The sequence below is a fragment of the Mustela nivalis genome, assembly GCF_964662115.1.
Source record: "Mustela nivalis genome assembly, chromosome: 15".
NCBI classification, from domain to species: domain Eukaryota; kingdom Metazoa; phylum Chordata; class Mammalia; order Carnivora; family Mustelidae; genus Mustela; species Mustela nivalis.
The window spans coordinates 29,045,579-29,065,097 of NC_139034.1; the positions used below are offsets into that span (position 1 = coordinate 29,045,579).

Below are 19,519 nucleotides of genomic sequence, written 5' to 3' on the forward strand. Positions count from 1 at the left end.
GCATCCTACCTTGTTTATTTCCTAGTCATCTGAGGCTACATCAGTTATATAATCCCTCTACCTCTATTTTTTCATCTATAAAATGAAGACAATATCCACCCTAAAACTTTGAAGAATTTGATTAGATACATACATCAGAGAGTGCCCACCTCATGGAATGACAGGAAATTTTGTCTCTCCACCTTCTATTTAATTTCTCTTCCCTCCCAGTGGAAGACAACCGAACACTAACTGAACTCTCAGAATAAAGGTCGAGGTTTTCAGTAAAAGAAAAATGTCATGTGTAAAATGATCACCAAGAAAGTACTTTATAGGCTGCGAGAGAGTCCATCCTCAGTCACTTCAAAAATCACCTTAGTTATTAATTCTCTGGTAACTAACTAAATAAAGTACAGAACTTGGAGGTTTTCCCTATTGTAATGAAAACACCATTTGTATAGACAGCGAAGATCCAGGACCCTGAAAAAATTCTCTTATTCTGTTGGGCGGAAAAAAATCCTCCATGAAGGAGGTTTACACTGAGGTCACCAGAATGTTATGTGTAGAAAACCCACTACACATTAAGTGGGTGTCTTGCGTCGGTTTCCCAGGACCTGAACCCGGGCGAAGCCTTATTTGGGAATAAAGGTTTGAGCCAGCCTAATTCTAGAGGTCACCGCAGATCATCTCCGGGCCCCAAGGTGTATTACATAAAATCGACCAGGGACAGAAGATCTAAGTAGGCAAGGAGATGACAAGTGACCACACTGTGGGCCTCCTACTTGGAAGCAAAAAGGAGCAGGCGGTAGGAAATGCGGGCTTCCCTCGGGAGGCCGGACGACCTCCTTGTTGCCTCCGGAGTTCCCTTCACACTCCTCGAAACCCCAGTCCATCGGGAGGGTGAAGCTTGGCAGAGGCGGGTAGAGCATCGCCCTCCCGCCCCGCCCCACTGGTATCACCCCCGCACGGCCTCCTGGGCTTCCTCAACTGCGCGGCTCCGAGGGCCACGGAACGCGCATCTCTGCACCTCAGATGCACCAGGGCCGACTTAGAACCTCAGGTGCGCATTCAGGGTGAAATCACTAACAGCCATTACTCTCGGGGCCTGTGCGTCTATTTAGAATTTGAGGAAATTCTTCAGAAACCAGCCACGGCAGCGGACGGCTTTTTTTTTTTTTTTTAAAGATTTCATTTATTTATTTGACAGAGAGAAATCACAAGTAGACGGAGAGGCAGGCAGAGAGAGAGGGGGAAGCAGGCTCCCTGCTGAGCAGAGAGCCCGATGCGGGACTCGATTCCAGGACCCTGGCCGAAAGCAGCGGCCCAACCCACTGAGCCACCCAGGCGCCACCCGGACGGAGGCTTTTGGTGGAGGCAAAGTTCTCTCAGCCCTGGGCGCACGGTGGTGGGCGTTGTGGAAAACCTCAGGGTCCTTTACCAGCTCTCACTCCCGCAGCATGACTTGCTTCTGTCAATTCATTTCTAAAGGTAATGTCAAGGTTGGGGGGAACAGTTTTTAAAACTCAGCATTCTACGACTACTCAGTGTCCGAAGGGTGCCGACTGCCTGCGAACTGCTCAACGTGAGAACTCGGTCGTGAACACTCGCCAAGGGAAAAAGGACCGGAGAACGAGGTAGTCAACCCGCCCGCCTGTCCAGCCCTCCGCCCCGCTCCGCCTCTAGCCCCGCCTCTAGCCCCGCCCTCCTGGGCCCCGCCCCTCCCCGCCTGCGCAGCCTCTACATCTTCCATCCGGGGTCGGCTACGCCTCTGCCTGCATTGCGCCCTCCCGGCGTGGGGCGTCGCTGTATCGGTCTGCGCGCTCCACACAGACTCTGGCGCACGGGCGGGGGCGGGAGGCGGAGCGGAGGCGTGGGGGCGGAGTCGCCGCGGTCTAGAGGCGGCTGGTAGCGAGCGGCGTCGGAGTCGGTGGTCTTGGTGCCATGGCCGCCTCGGTGTTCTGCTGCCTGCGGTGTTGCAGGGACGGCGGGACGGGACACATCCCTCTGAAGGAGATGCCGGCGGTGCAGCTGGACACGCAGCACATGGGTAAGGGCCTTCCCTTCCCCCAGACCCAACGGCCCCCGCCGGGTGTGGCGCGGCGGGTCGCGGGCAGTGCGAGGTCGGAGGAACCACGCGCGGCCCTGCCCCTCCGGGCGCCGCCCCCCGCTCCTCGCTCTGAGGTGCTGCGCTCGACCCCGTTTTGTCTCGCGGATCTCTCTCAGATGCCGGCCGGCTGCACCTCGGCCCTGTTCTGTGTTCAGGGCTACGCAGCCCTGTCTGCTCCTGTCATCGGGAGCTGGTTGTGTGGACCTCCCCACCCATTTTCACCGGAATCTCGGAGCAGCCGCCTCCCGAGACTCGTCAGCTGTCCCCAGGCGAGGGGAGCGCCTGTGGTGCTCCTCCTACAGAATTACTACTAAATTGCGTTTCTAAACAAGATTTCTAGCCACAAATGAATATTAAATAAAAACATTCTCAGGGGAAAATATAGTGAACTAAAAATTGTTTTTATCAGCATTTCTGTATTTCAAAGTAAATATAGCATCGCTATTTTTTGACTAAGAGAAGTGAAACAAATTGACCTTGATTGTTGGATAAGAAAATAAAAAACTTTACACGGTCTCTGCACTTTTTGTTTAGGAACAGATGTTGTCATTGTAAAAAATGGAAGAAGAATATGTGGAACGGGAGGCTGTTTAGCCAGTGCCCCTTTACATCAAAACAAAAGCTATTTTGAATTCAAAATCCAGTCCACAGGTTGGTATAATGGTCCTTTACTATTAAAAGTACTAATTAAATACTAAGAGCAATTTTTCGTGTGTGAAAAAGATTAAGGAGGCAATAGAAAAGCACCAAACTTATTTGGAAGAACTTTTTCCCCCTTGTGTTATCCTGGCTAAAGTAGTTATTTTAGTTATTGAGTTATTTTAGGTTCAATTTTGCTATCTCTAAAATGGGGTTACAAGAACTGCCCTTCCTCCTTCACGTGGGTTATACTTATGAGTGCGTTTTACACGATCCGTGTAAGACATTAGCGTTATGAAGGGCTGTTAGATGCTCCATTTCATTTGGCCAAGCATTAAAGGTGTAGATTCTTGCTATTTTTTTTTTAAGATTTTATTTATTTATTTGACAGAGAGAAATCACAAGTAGACAGAGAGGCAGGTAGAGAAAGAGGAAGGGAAGCAGGCTCCCTGCCGAGCAGAGAGCCCGATGTGGGACTCCATCCCAGGACGCTGAGATCATGACCTGAGCCGAAGGCAGCGGCTTAACCCACTGAGCCACCCAGGCGCCCCAGATTCTTGCTATTTTATCTTAGGATAAAACCAATCTTATCCTGGATGTTTTCTCATACCCAAATTCGTTATCTTCTGAAGCAGTTAACACATTTAGAATTCTGATGTCTATATTTCTCGTCAAAAAATTTACAGAGTTTTTTTTGAATCCTACAACAGTTCTGCTTGAGTGTTAGAATAGCAATTAGTTAACTTGTAGCTGGATTGAATGTGGGGAAATGTATTTTTAAAGCTTTGTTATAAAAAAAACTTCTAGTGAAATAGAGCATGAATAATGTAAGTATAGGTGTAGAATAGGAAAACTAAAGGGAAATAAATCATACTCCTCGTCAACAAGCTTGAATGATATAAAACATCCTTCTGGGGCTCGTTTTCTAAATTAATTTAAAATACTGATTTTCTTAAGTATATGGAATACATATGAAACTGTCTTCCATTTCATTCTTTTATAAGTTAGCTGCAAAATGTCTCTGGTAGCTAAAATCTTCTCAAGTACAACCTACCTTTTCTCAAGAGAAGCAAATACTTTCTTGATCCTTAAATCCAGGACAAATTTTTATGTGGATTTTCTGTAAAGGATGGCATTTTCAGTGACGTCTCTCAAATAAATATATTGTTGGAATTTGTAAGTTGATCTCTCAGTGAAAGCTTGAGGCAGTTATGCCAAAGTGTATCACAGCATGCACAGTTTTTTAGGAGTAAGGAGACTCTGTAACCCTGTCTAGAACTGTTGTTCCATGCAATTAGTACTATCCCCTTCTGTCACTCTTAAAATTATCCCACTCTGGAGGATAAATTATGTTGTAAGATTATTTAGGAAGCCCAGACAGTGATACCCAGAATGCAACTTTCTGATAGTTTTGCTTAATTCAGAAAAATTGATTGGCAACATGATCTTCAAACCTTCTTCCATCTATAGATTTTCTCCTAACTGATTTTGATTAAAAACTGAGAAGGAAACAGTTCGAAACAAAATCCAGAGCTCTAGGTATTCTGTTTGGCAGGTTAAGAGGAGAGATGCCTGCTTAAAATCTACTTAGACCAAAAGGTTTTAAAAACTCACTGATTTAAGGCACGGGTAAGAAAATCATTTTTCTTTTCTTTTTTTTTAAATTTAATTTTATTTTTTTCAGTGTTCCAAGATTCATTATTTATGCACCACACCCAGTGCTCCATGCAATAACGTGCCTTCCTTAGTACCCACCACCAAGCTCACCTAATACCTCCCCCGACTCTCCTTCAAAACCTTCAGTTTGTTTCTCAGAGTCCACAGTCTCATGGTTCATGTCCCCCTCTGATTTCCCCCAGTTCACTTTTCCTTAAAATAATTTTAGACTTCAGAATTAATTTTCTCCTCTTTGTGGTATTGACCAGATCTATGTTATTTGTCACACATTATAGATGCAAAAACTAAAAACTAATTTCCCGCTTCTCTGAGGTAGTGCTTGACTAGAACCATAGGCCATTTAATTATGTGCTTTCTCAAAATGTCTTTTAGAGAATAGTAATGATAATAGCTAACATCTTTTTAAAAAATGCTCTGCTTAACCAATTTTGGGGGGAATACTTACACTGTTCCAAGTATTAGTGACCTTGCTATATCTTTTAATAATCCTTTGAAGTAAGTACTGTTAGAACCCCACGTTCACAGGTGAGGAAGCAGAGACAGGTTAAATACCTTGCCCCAGATCACCTAGTTAAGCCAGAGTTTAACCTAGGCTGTACAGCTTCAGAACCCCCTCTTATCTCCTACATTGTACTGCATCTGTAGAGAACATAGGGTAGTTCACAAACTACTTTTAAAAGATTTGTTTTTAAAAAAATTAATAAAAAATAGTTTAGTGATAGTACATGATTTCTTTTAAAAACAACTTACTCTTTAAAACAACCCCTTCTTTCATATTTGTATTCTTCAGATTTGGGGGGCATCTAAACTATTATTTTTTTAGGAATATGGGGTATTGGCGTTGCAACTCAGAAAGTTAACTTGAATCAGATTCCTCTTGGCCGAGATGTGCATAGTCTGGTGATGAGGAATGATGGAGCCCTATACCACAACAACGAGGAGAAAAATAGGCTGCCAGCAAACAGTCTTCCACAGGAGGGAGATGTGGTGGTAAGTTTACTGTGGAGTTGTTTTCCACTGTAAATTATTAAAGTTAAACTGCTTTTAGTGTATATAGTTTTGCCTGGGAGTTTGTGGTTTGAATTCTGAGGCACTGGGATTGGATCTAATGAGGTGGTACATATTCCAAAGAGAGCACTTGGTGTAGATTCTGCTGCCTTACCTAACTACTCTCCTTTCTAGAGCTGTTGCTGGCCAGGAAAATCGGCATAAGCCCTTATTTCCATTCAGGAGAATTTTGACAGGTTGGCTGCTTATCAGCATTTCTTGCTTCTCTCACATCAGAGAAATCTTGGCCCATAATTTTGAAACTTTGCTGACATTCATATTAGAAAATGTTAGGTATTTTTGCAGCTAAAGCTCTCTTAGAGAAAATTTTGACATTTACTGCAGGCATACTTCGGACATAGTGTTGTCTGTTTCCAGATCACTGCAATAAAGTAAATATTGCGGTAAAGCAAGTCAAATGAGGTTTTTGGTTTCCCAGTGAATGTATATGTTTACACTGCATTGTAGTCTTTTAAGTGTACATAGCATTATGTTTAAAAAAATGGATGTACTTTAATTTAAAAATATTCTATTGCTAAAAAATGCTGACCATCATCTGAACTTTTAGTGCGTCATAATCTTGCTGATGGAGAGTCTTGCCTGAATGTTGATGGCTCCTGACTGAGCAGGATGGTGGTTGCTGAAGGTTAGGGTGGCCCTCACAATTTCTTAAAAGAAGACAACAGTGCATTTTGCTGCAAAGATTGACCCTTCTTTTCATTAACAATTTCTCTATGGCATATGATGCTCTTTGACAGCATTTTGCCCAAAGTAGAACTTCTTCAAAATTAGAGTCAATTCTGTCAAACCCTGCTGCTCCCTCATCAATTAAGTTTATATAATATTTTAAATTCTTTGCTGTCATTTCAACAGTCTTCATAGCATCTTCACCAGGAGTAGATTCCATCCCAAGAAACCACTTTCTTTGCTCATTCACAAGACACACCTCTTCATCCACTAAAGTTTTATCATGAGATTGCAGCATTTCAGTCACATCTTCAGGCTCCATTTCTAATTCTAGTTCTCTTGCTGTTTCCACCACCTCTGCAGTTCATGCTTCTACTGAGGTCTTGAAACCCTCAAAGTCATTCGTGAGGGTTGAATCAGCTTCTTTAAGACTCCTGTTAATGTTGAAATTTTGACTTCTTCCCATGAATCATAAATATTCCTTTTTTTCCCTAACTAGGGTCCATGCCCAGCATGGGTCTTGAACCCAACACAGGTCTTGAACTCATAACCCCGCAAATCAAGACCTGAGCTGAGACCAAGAGTTGGATGTTTAACTGACTGAGCCACCCAGGTGCCCTGAATCATGAATGTTCTTAAGGGCATCTAGATGGTGAATCCTTTTCAGAAGATTTTCAGTTTACTTTGCTGAGATCCTTCAGAAGAAGCACTGTGTATGGCAGCTAGAGCCTTACGAAACTTAAGTAATTAAGTAATTAAGACTTGAAAGTTGAAACTACTCCTGATCCCTGGGCTACAGAATGGATGCTGTGTTAGCAGACATAAAAACAGCATTAATCTCGTTGTATATCTCTATCAGAGCTTTTGGGGGAACGGATAGATGCATTGTCAGTGAACAGTGATATTTTGAAAAAAGTCCTTTTTCTAGAGCAGTAGGTCTCAACGGTGGGCTTAAAATACTCAGTAAACAATGTTGTAAACAGATGTGCTGTTGTCCAGGCTTTATTGTTCCATTTGTAGAGCACACAAAGTAGATTTAACATCATTCTTAAGGGCCCTAGGATTTTTGGAATGGTCAATGAGCATTGGCTTCAACTTAAAGTCACCAGCTATATAGCCCCTAACAAGAGTCAGCCTGTCCTTTGAAGCTTTGAAGCCAGGCATTGACTTCTAGAATCTAGCTCTGAAAATCCTAGATGGCATCTTTTTCCAGGATAGGGCTGTTTTTGTCCACACTGAAAATCTGTTTTTCAGCGTAGCCACCTTCACTTGACTAGATCTGGATAACTTGCTACTTCACCTTGCGGCTTTTGTGTTATGGGAATGGCCTCTTTCCTTAAACCTCATGAACCAGCTTCTGCTAGCTTCCAGGGGGTTTTTTGTTCGTTTTTTGTTTTTCTGCAGCTTCCTCACCTCTCTTAGCCTTCATAGAAATGGAAGAGAGTTAGGGCCTTGTTCTGGATTAGGCTTTGGGTTAAGGGAATATTATGGCTGATTTGATCTTCTAAGCAGACCATCAAAATTTCTCTGAATCAACAGTAGGGTTATTAATTGGCCCAATTTCAATATTGTGTTTAAGGGAATAAAAAGGCCAGAGGAGATGGGGAGAGATGGGAATACCTAGTCAGTGGAGCAGTTAAAACCTACATATTTATTGAATGATCTTATATGGGTATGGTTTGTGGCACAACAAAGTAATTGCACTAGTAACATGAAAGATCACTGAACACAGGTCATCTTAACAAAACAGTAAGTCTGTTTTGCTTTCTTATTTGTGTATTCACTGGAGTAACACTTTAATTTTCTTCAAGAAGTTTTCCTTTGTATTCATAACTCAGTTAATTATCTGGTGCAAGAGGCCTAGCATTTGGCCTGTCTTGGCTTTCTACATGCTTTCCTCACTGAGCTTAATCATTTTGGACTTTTGTTTTAAAGGGAGAGACATGTGATTTCCTTCCACTTGAACACTTAGAGGCCATTGTAATTGGCCCAATTTCAATATTGTGTTTAAGGGAATAAAAAGGCCAGAGGAGATGGGGAGAGATGGGAATACCTAGTCAGTAGAGCAGTTAAAACCTACATATTTATTGAATGATCTTATATGGGCATGGTTTGTGGCACAACAAAGTAATTGCACTAGTAACATGAAAGATCACTGAACACAGGTCATCTTAACAAAATAATGAAGAACTTTGAAGTATTGCAAGAACTACCAGAATATGACCCAGAGACTTGATGTGATCAAACACTGTTGGAAAAATGGCACCAATAGACTTGTTCAACACATGGTTGCCACAGACCTTCAATTTGTAAAAAATGCACTATATGTTTAGTGCAGTAAAACAAGGTATGCCTGTATTTACTTTGTTATGAACTTCCATTAAAGAATTACAGCATTTTATTAGGAGTGATGATCCTCATTAAACTTAAACTTATTAAACTTCTTCACTTTACAGAACTCTTCAAAGAACTGGACTAAAAATTCTAAGGTTTGATTGGAGAGAAGTTTTTTGGAAAGCAGGGGATAGAAAGAGTTACATATATTAAGACAGCTCTATTTTTATTCCCAGCTAAGTCTTTGCCAAAACCACCCTGTTGAAAATGTAATCCAAAGGTGCCTTTCTGCTCTCCCAGTTACTTCTTAAATGGCATTATCCAATAACCTTATACTCTGGATTCAGGCTATTAGCTATTGATTGAGAACAGGGTCCTAGAATCTCCTTCAGCAAAGATGCCCTTATACATAGAACTTTGTGTTTGTGGCTGTGGTACCAAGTTGAAAGGAATCTACATAATGAGGGAAGGTTTCTAATAATAAGATGACACAGGGTAAATCCAGGTTATTGAAGAAAAATGCAGTATTTTGGTGAAAAGAAAGAGAGTTGTAGAAATTGAGATTTTTAACTGTGGTCTTATTTTTTATTTTTCTTAAAGGTTTATTTATTTTAGGGAGAGAGTGGTGGTTTATTTATCTATTTAGAGGGAGTGGGAGAGGCAGAGAGAGACCCTCAAGCAGACTCCATGCTGAGCACAGTGTCAGATGGGTAGTTCAGTCCATGACCCTGAGATCATAACCTGAGCAAAAAATCAAGTCGGATGCTTAACCAGCCGAGGCACCCAGATGCCCCTGATCTTTCTTTTCTTTTCTGCAAATTAAAAGCTATGAAGAACATTTAGTTTAATTCAGCTTTGTTTTGTTTAGAGAGGGGGAGAGAGAGAATCTTAAGCAGGCTCCACAGCCAGCATGGAGTCCGACATGGAGCTTGATGTCATGACACTGAGATCCTGACCTGAGCCAAAACCAAGAGTCAGACACTTAACTGACTAAGCCATCCGTGCTCCCCTAGTTTTTAAATAGGTAAATTGTTGAGGTTTAGGGGAAAAGAAAAAAAAGTTGTTTTAGGAGACAAAAGGTATAAACCATTTTAAAATCTGCTTTTCCCTGTTCTTTTTGAATAGTTGGCTTTGTATTTGTAGATCATTGCCAGATGTCCATAATATGGAACACTCTTATTCAAATGGATATTTCTTGAAGGAGAGTCTTGAAGTCAAGTCGATGCTATCAGCCTGTTTACATGAAGATAAAATTCAGACATAAGGATAATCAGTAACAAATGTTTTTCTTTGTTGTTGAACTTCTAATGTGTGTTATTCTTATCTTCCTATCTCATTTATTGAGAAAACTGATACCACAAATTGAGAGATTTAAGAATGATCAACTTTATTAAATTAAACTTGAGTTTTCATGTCCATTCTGATAAAAGGAGGACTTTTAAAAGGATGAAATATATCCAGAGTCAAGAAAAATAAAAGATTACCCTACCTTATTACCTTTATATTCCTAGTTCTAACACTTGAGAACAAATTTCACCAAATTGCTGACAGTGGCATAGGAAAAGTAGAACAGATTTAAGACAGGAAAAACATTCTCATATGTGCAGAATTTCAGTCATGTACCATTCCCTGAGGAGAAATCAAGAAAAATAAGCTTTCAACATCTGACCAAATTATTATATTCATGCAGTAATCCTATAATACCCACAGGGCCTACTGTAGCACTAGGAAAGCATACCTGGGTTATGCTTATTTTTTCCTTTTATACATAGTTTTGAGAAGTGGAAATTATAGTCTAAAATTGCATTTTTCAGTTTAATTTTCAGAATAAGATGACACAGGGTAAATCCAGGTTATTGAAGAAAAATGCAGTATTTTGGTGAAAAGAAAGAGAGTTGTAGAAATTGAGATTTTTAACTGTGGTCTTATTTTTTATTTTTCTTAAAGGCTTATTTATTTTAGGGAGAGAGTGGTGGTTTATTTATCTATTTAGAGGGAGTGTAAACATTCTATACCATCATCATCATCATTGTCGTCATCATCGTCATCATCATCATCATCATAGCGAACACTTCTCTCATATTTATTATGGGCCAGGCACTGTTTTAAATGCCTGACAGGATTACAGGGTTTAATCCCTGTAATGACTCTATAAAATAGATAGTGTTATTATTACCATTTCATAGATTAGGAGAAGTTAAGTAACTTCTTTATGGAGGGATCCTGGAGTATAATACAGGCAGCTTAATTACAGATTGTCTTCACTGAACATGCAACCAATTATTGATAAATGTCAGATATTTTGGTATCATTGTGGCAGAATGAAACCGTTTCTGGATCATATAAAAGGACAGATTAAGTTAGAAATACTTGAGCTAAACTTTGCTAATAGGAATTGGGGGTTCTTACATCCTTTCTCACTTCTTTCTTTAGTGCTGGGATTTTGCCGTGCTGCCGCAGATTGGGCTTTTAATACCTGCTTGCTTGCAGTAGGTTATGCTGCCACTAGGTGGTGAAGGGTGACTGGATAACAAACCTCGGCTCTGCACTAGACACCCTGTAAGGTGGTTCCTATAGAGAGAGGACACATTGTTTTTGTATGATTTTGTTTTTGTTTTTTTAAATGAAAAAAGGCCTCTTCATTACAAAAACTAATCCCAGCCATCAGTTAGTTTTATTATATTTAAATACATAAACTGAAATGAAACAATTTCTCTCTCAATATTTCTTAACTGTTAAAAAATTATTCTTTAACGCTGGCTTTACTGAGATTTGAGGAGATTTTTTAAAAAGGTCTATTTATTTGTTTTAGGGAGAGAGCCAAACTCCGTGCAGAGTGCAGAGCTTGATCCTAGGACCCATGAGATCATGACCTGATCTGAAAGCAAGAAACTTAACCACCTGAGCCACCCAGGAGCCCCAGGAGAATCTTTTATAGCACTTAACACACTGACTCTTCTGGCCCTTTGTTGTTTTAAGGAGAAAGTGAAGGAGTTAAGACTAGATCATCTGTAAGATCTTTTACTACCTCTAAAAATTTTCTTTTCCTTTTTTTTCAGTGATTTATTTATTTACCAGAGAGGGAGAAAGTACCAGAGCACAAGTACAAGCAGTACAGGCAGGCAGAGAGAGAAGCAGGCTCCTTGCTGAACAGGGAACCTGATGCAGGACTCAATCCCAGGACCCTGGGATCATGACCTGAGCCAAAGGCAGATGTTTAACCAACTGAGCCACCCAGATGTCCTAATCTACCTCTAAAAAGTTTTTAAAGTTGATACAATATATCTACAGTCAGAAATCCTTGGAGTGGTCTTCTTGATTTCGCTATTGAAAGATCTCTGCAGTCTATTCTTAATTCTTCAAATTAAGACTTTCTGCCAGCAGTTAGTAACTATTATATAAAGTTTTAAAGAGAGGTAGTATGGCATGGCAAATAGAGTAATATTCTGAAGCCATACTGCATGGGTTTAAATCCAAGCTCTGCTACTTCCTAGTTCTGTAACCTTACATAAATTATTTTAATCTTTTTGTGTTTTAGCTACCTCATCTGTAAAATGGAGATGATAGTAATAATAATAATACCCATCTTGTGAGGACTAAATATGAAGTACTTAGAATAGTGCTTGGTACATAATAGAGGCTTTCAAAGTATTTTCCAGCATTTTAGTAATAATAACTATTTATTATTAGTTTTGACTTTTGCACCTTTAATAACTTTCAGCTATACAGACTGATCTATTTTTCTTCTTCTTTTTTTTTTTTTTTTTTTTTTACTCTTTTGAGCTATTTTCTGTTTTTCAACTTGATACTAGCTAACAATTACATTCTATTGTAAACACTAGTTTTACCTTGGTATAATATATTTGATGAATTTGAAAGCAAGGTAAAGAGATGGAAATGTATTTCTTTTCAGAAATAAGTTCTATGAAGACACTTCTTCACAACTTGATAACAGTGACAGGTATTAAGCCCCACTGCTGAAAACCTCATTGTTTTTCCCCTTAAGATCAAATTCTGTAGAGAGCAGTGATTTCTGTATGATTTTCAAAGGTCTCTCTGGGGATGCCCAAGTGGTTCAGTCGGTTAAGCGTCTGACTCTTGGTTTCGGCTCAGGTCATGATCTCAGGGTTGTGAGATCAAGCCATGCCTCAAGCCCTGCGCTGGGCTCTGTGTTCAGTGGGGAGTCTGCTTCTCTCTCCCTCCCTCCCTCTCCTTCTCCTCCCCCCAGTGCACTTGCTCTGTCTCTCTCAAATAAGTTTAAAAAAAAAAAAAAGGTCTCTCTGTACATGACAGGCAGTACTTATATTATCTTAATGTTCACAAAATAAAATTCATATTATCTGAATATAATGCTAAGCATCAGACTGTTCTTATTTGTACTCTGATGTGAACTCTCGGAACTTTACCTGACTTTCCCCCACATAATCACCAGTAATTTTTTTTTTTTTAAATCTCAGTTCAAGCAGAACTCCACCAAATTGTAAACCCTTAATGAAAGCTGTTGTGACACAATTATAATTATGAAGTTTTTTCCATGCTTCCCAGTCGGTGCTTTCTATTTAAGCTTTTTATGGAACATTTATAATTTTATTTTTTAATATTTTCTTTCCTTCCTAGGGTATTACATATGACCATGTAGAATTAAATGTATATTTGAATGGAAAAAATATGCATTGTCCAGCATCAGGTATACGAGGGACAGTGTATCCAGTTGTTTATGGTAAGCTAAAATATTTCTAAATGTTATTATTATTGGATTGTTAACTTTTACTTGACATTTTCATTAACTTTCTATCATTCAAAAATCTGGACAAGTTAATAAGGACGTCTTTTATATGAAATGTACTCAGTAGGATATTAGAATCCCACTTTGCAGGAATAAGGAAGTTTTTTATTCCCCATGTATTAAACATTTTTTACAAATAAAGTGATTATACTTAAATATGCAATAACCATACTCCCTTTTCTAATCATGTAGTCTTATATTCTAGAAAGTTCCAAAGAGCTTTGCTGAGTTTACAGAGCTCTTTCTGCCAGTTATTAGGGAGATTTAGGTGACCAGGAAAAGTAATTGTAAAGAATATTTTGGAGCCAGGGATGGGAATTTTATATAGATTGAGCATTAGTTATCTCTATAAAGCTACCTAAGTTTTAAAACTCTTCCAAGAGAAATTGTGATTAGAACAGTTTCGTATTGATTGTTTTACTTCTGGTGGTCATGTATATGTATGTACTATAATTTCTATACAAGTGCGTCTTCCCAAGGATTGGGTTACTTAAGAGATGACTCTATACCATTTAATTGTGGTAATTTTTATTATAGAAAAATTCAGACATGTATAGAAGTAAAGAGAATGGTATAATGAACCCTCATGTACACATCACCCAGCTTCAAACAGGTATCAGCTTGGAGCCTGTCAGGTCTCATCTATCTCCTAATGCTAATACTCCTCTGTTTTCACCTTCCCTCCTGGGATTTTTTTGAAGCAAATGGCAGATATTATATCATTTTATTCATAAATATTTTATATGTATCTCTTAAAAATAAGGTGTCTCTTTATTAAAAACAAATAATAATAAGTGCAGTGTCTTTATCCCTCTATTCTGCTTTATTTTTTATGTTACCAAGTTTAAATCAACAGCTGTGTTTTTCTGCCTATGGCTTTAGTAATCTAAAAATATTTTCTCATTTAATTACTTTAAGTTCTTAGATTTAAGCCATTATAAAAACTAATTATTAATCTTTATAGTAATTTACTAGAAAGGTAGCAGTGTTAGTGCGATAGACTACGATGTCAGAAAACTATACATATAACAAATAAAAATATTTAATAATATAATAACAACTAAAGCTTGTGCTTTACTTTTTAGTTGTTTTCATTAGTCTTTTCTCCCCAAAATTATTTATCAGTGGTTTTCCACTATCTTTGCATATAAAAGTGCATTTTTAAGTTTGATTTTGATTAGTTTCTTTGCCATATTGGGTAAAATAATTCCTTTATCTACTTAAATGGAAATGTAGCTTAATATTCTAAATAATTTAGTCTGAGAAATGAGATAAATATCAAATTATACAAATGAGTATAGCAAATACAGTTTTATTCCAGATTGTTTCTTTGATTTAGCATAATTTTTAATGTAGTAAAGTTATAGACAGTAAATTATATAAAGTATATTTCATAAATTGACATTGATAAGTCAGTTAAATTAAGCCAAGTATTTTAATGGTCTAATAATATCAGAGATAAAAATTAAAGTTAAGGGATGCCTGGCTGGCTTAGTCAATAGGACATCCAAGTCTTTATTTAGGGGTAGTGAGTTCAAGCTCCGTGTTGGGTACAGAGATTATTAATAATAAATAAATACATACATATATACATACATACATAAAAATAAACGTTAATTCCTTTACTTTTTATCTTCCATCCCATCCCTAATCCTAGATCCATCCAGTTAATTCATTTTGTCAGTTCTTAGACTCATACTGCAGAGAGAAAAAGCCGTATCACACTGAAGAAAAGGGTTATCACAAAGTTAGGCCTTATTACAACCTAAGCTCTCAACATTTGTGGCAATTCTTTTACATTTCTGCACATTCCAGACCTTCACCGTACTTCTTGAATTCTCTTCTCATCCTCCACAGATGACCTTACCTTCTACTCTATAAAGAAACAGGCTGTTAATAGTGAACTCCACCTTCTCACCCCAGCCCTCCTGAAGTTTTTCCTCAATCAAATCCAATCCTGCCTTCTTTCTGTCCCATCTTAGACGAAGTGGTATCCTTCATGTTAAAAAACAAAAAACAAAAAAAACACACTGTACAGTCTAGATTTCAAATTCCCGAACTCTGGGACTTCACTTTGTCACTTATTTCACTTACATGTCACATAAGGAACATCTCTCTTCAATGCCTGTAAATATTCTGAATCATCCTTATCCCAGCTAAACTCCTAGCCTCAGTAGCCCTATGTTTGCCCTTCTTTATCCAACTGCAGTACTAATAGTACCACTTACTGTATCGTTCAGTTTTTCTTCAGCCGCGTCTCACTGCCTTTACCACCACTTCGCTGAAACCACCCTTGTTAAAATCTCTACTGCTTTCATAAATGTCAAATCCAGTACTTAACTTTTTTCTGCATTTATTATGAAATATAAAATATTTGGTGATGTGCATTTAATATATGTGTGCAGTTTAACAAGTAGCTATGAATATTCATGTCATTACTAGAGTCAACACAATGGATATATTAATTACCCCTAAAATTTCCTCCTGTTCCCTTATAATCCTTCCTACTCACTTTCTTCACCCCAGCCCCAACCAACCACTGATCTGCTTTCTGTCACTACAGATAATCTGAATCATAAAATTTGTTTTCTTTTTCTGTGTGGCGTGTCTCAGCATAATTATTTTAAGATTGATCATGTTGTAGAATGTGTCAATAATTCATTCATTTTTATTGCCAAGTAGTATGTGTGGTGTATTGTCTGCTTTTATCATAATATGTTTTTCCTTTTGCCTGTTAATGGATATTTAAGTTGTTTCCAGTTTAGGGCCATTACAAATAAAGCTGCTATGAACATTATGTACAGGTCTTTGTTTGGTTATATGCATTTATTTCTCTTTGATAAATGCTGGTAAAAAGATGTAGAAGCTAAATAAGGCCTACAGTCTTGTTAAACTGTACTTTATCAATGTCAGTTTTCTAGTTTTGATATGGTACTGTGGTTAATGTAAGATGTTACCACTAGGGGAAAGTGGATGAATAGTATAGAGAACGCTGTTATTTTTGCAACCTTATCTGAATCTGTAATTTTTTCAAAACAATTTTTAAAAAGTAACACATCTTAATGTGTAAAATTGAGAAAATAGAGGTAGGCAAATAAGGAAAAAATTAAAAGTACTCACATTCACACTATCTATTAGTAACATATTATATATAGTATAATATACTATATAATATGTATATCCTTTATACATATATACATACATATATAATACATACAAACATATATACATACATATATAATATGTATAATATGTTTTTAATTTTTTATTGTGGATCTTTTTACCCAATAAGATTATATTTTATAACCTGGGAAGCAGGTATATTTTTTCTTTTTGCCTGTTAATATTATGAAATTATGATAACAGTCTTTTATAATTATGTATTCTTGTGAATTAAGGTGTAAGCTTCTAATTTCTTTCTTTCTTTTTCTGTCTTTAGTTGATGACAGTGCAATTTTGGATTGCCAGTTCAGTGAATTTTATCATACTCCTCCACCTGGTTTTGAAAAAATATTATTTGAACAGCAGATCTTCTGAATGTATTTGTTTTTGAAACTTGTGTTTCTGCACTTTTAAAAGTGTTTACCATTTAATAAAGCTTTACCTGACCTGTAGATGAAAATATATTCTTAAAAATATGCTTGTTAATGTTGTTCAAGGAACCAGTGTATTCAAGATACCATCTGGAAGTTGTGATTTGAAATACTTCTGTTTTGTGAGATGAAATCAGCATTTGGGGCAGTTTATTTAATTCTTATTTAAATAAATATAACTATGGGTTTGATTAACAGTATTAAGTGGAAATATGTATATAGATATTTAAAAGGGAATCTTTCTTACATAAAATATTTGTTTTTATAATAGAGATGTAGAGTTGGGTGGGTTTTTCTCATTCTGAAATTTAGACCTCATTAACTATTTTAAGTCTACAGTCTAATTTGTGTCTGAGTGTTCTTTTTTATATAGAGTATAACAAAGGGATAGAAAATATATTATTGGCAACTTCTTTTTTGGTGATTTATTTACAGTAAAGTGTACCACTTTTCATAAACTTTAAATTGCTTACTTTGTATGTCATTGCTTTTAATTTGTTTTGTGAAAGGAGGTGAATGTTTTGGTAACTGTCAGAGCGATTTTTTTGAAGAGCATCATGCTGTGTTAGTTCAATACCAGAGTAAGTAGTGGTTGATTGGCAATGTAGTATACACTGGCAGACATTTAGAATAGTATGATGCTTTAAACTTAATTGTAAATTAGATATTCTTTTAAGAACTTTTATTTAAATGTATGTTTTTCTGTAACAAATAATAAAATAATAGTAACTAATTAGTACTATATTAAATACATGTTCTTCCTATTTTGTTAATTATACATTAAATTTACTTCATCCTTGATTATTTCAGAAGTTCAGAGAAAGTGAGTCCTCTCCATGACCCTGAGCCTCTGCCAAGTCTTCAGTAAAGATTTCTTCAATACCCTACTGACATGAACTAAGAACTGTACATACTCTGGTAGAGTCTCCTTTGCTAGTGAGCCAAGGACATATATGTTTCACTCCTTTGTGAACAGGAGAAGTATGTTATACTAGAAAGCCATGGGCATTAGAATCAGAAATCTGAATTGTTATTTTGCCCTCTAATCCGGTTACCTCCTCAGCTAAGTTCTTTAGCATCCCTGAGTTTAAGTTCACCATTTATAAAAGGGATACTCATATTCGCTTGATAAGATTCTGTAACTAGTTAAATAAGGTAATACATGTAAAATACCCGAATCACCATAGGCACTTAAAGAATGTAGTTTCCTTGTTGACTCTTAAGCAGTAGTTTTCATAGGGTCCTCAGACCAGCCTCCTCAAAAACTTTTTAGAAATGCATATTCTTAGGCCCGCCCCAGACCCACTGAATCAGAAACCGCTGGGGATAGCACCCAGGAAGCTGTGAACAAGACTTTCAGGTGATTGTAATACATGGTAAAGTTTGAGAACCACTGTTCAGGAGAGAATGATTGCCTACTATAAATTTTCTAAGGATTTAAGACTATTTTTGACCCATAGGCAAGAGAATCCTGCAGTGTTTATTGTTTGTTTGGTAGGTGAAAATGTGACAATATGCTTTGAAAACATAAATATACTTGAGTAAATTCATTTACATAAAACCCATATTTACCTCTGAAGATACAGAATTGAATGATATTATTTATGCATTTTTGTCTGACTTTCTGAATCTTAATTCGTAAAGAACATGCTTACTTTGGAAAGTGAATTGAAATGACTACTGTTTGCTATCTTTATAATGTTATCTACCTCTTAGTTATTTTATTTAAGCCAAAATTTTTTAAATTATCCTGTTCTTTACTCAAGACTATCTTTTCTGCCTCTAGTCTTATGGAATAGGCACAGTACTAAAATGATACATGAGTTGTGCCATGTCTGTGACAACAGTTTGATGAAGTATAGATGTGTCTTTAATCCGAAGTTACCTAATCCTCTTGGGAAAATTACCTTCCTAAACCTATAACCTCAGTCTAATCTTAAGGAAGATAGACAAATTCCAGTAGAGGGGCATCCTACAACATACTTGACTAGTACTCCTCCAAACTGTCAAGGTCATCAAAAAAAGGGAATGTCAGAAAAACTATCATACCCAAGAGGAACTGAGTCCAAGGGGACATAACAAGTAAATGTAATATGGGATCCCGGAAGAGAGAAAAGGTATTAAGTAAAAACCAAGGACGTATGAATAGACTGTGGATTTTAATAATAAAGTATCAATATTCATTTATTGTAACAAATGTATCCTACTATAATATGTTAATAATGGGAGAAACTGGGAGAGAGAATATGTGGAAATTCTGTACTACTCAATTCTTCTGTAAATCTAAACTATTCAAAAAAATAAAGTCTTAAAAAATTTCGTTGATGGGGTGCCTGGCTGTCTCAGTCAGAAGAATATGCAACTCTTGATCTCGCAATTGTGAATTCGAGCTCCACGTTGGGTGTAGAGATTAAATACATAAACAAAAAAAATTACATTGAGCAGGAGAAATTTAAAAATGAAGTCATGAAGTCATCATGAAGAATATTAGTACGGTATAAACCCATACCTTAAATAGTTCATGGTAAGGAAGTAAAGGCCTAGAGAGGGCATAAAACACACAAAGACCTGCATTTGTTCTGGTTGAAGAGACAATGTCTTGATTCTGTATATTGCAAAATCCATATTTTCATACTAGTGCAATTTTCCTTAGACTGAAAATTACTCATT

General features: G+C 37.3%; 1 protein-coding gene across 2 annotated transcripts; it reads left to right on the forward strand.

Moving 5' to 3' along the window:
• The first annotated feature begins 1,149 nt into the window (after positions 1-1,149).
• SPRYD7 (SPRY domain containing 7) lies at positions 1,150-19,169 on the forward strand. Of its 2 annotated transcripts, XM_082701572.1 has the most exons (5): positions 1,150-2,026; positions 2,621-2,737; positions 5,226-5,392; positions 13,088-13,190; positions 16,696-19,169. In XM_082701572.1, exons 1-5 carry the CDS (start codon positions 1,921-1,923, stop codon positions 16,791-16,793), a joined length of 591 nt encoding a protein of 196 aa, XP_082557698.1. In that variant the 5' UTR covers positions 1,150-1,920; the 3' UTR covers positions 16,794-19,169. The 2 variants fall into 2 exon arrangements, with proteins under 2 accessions (XP_082557698.1, XP_082557699.1); XM_082701573.1 differs by lacking the exon at positions 13,088-13,190.
• The last annotated feature ends 350 nt before the right edge of the window (positions 19,170-19,519 follow it).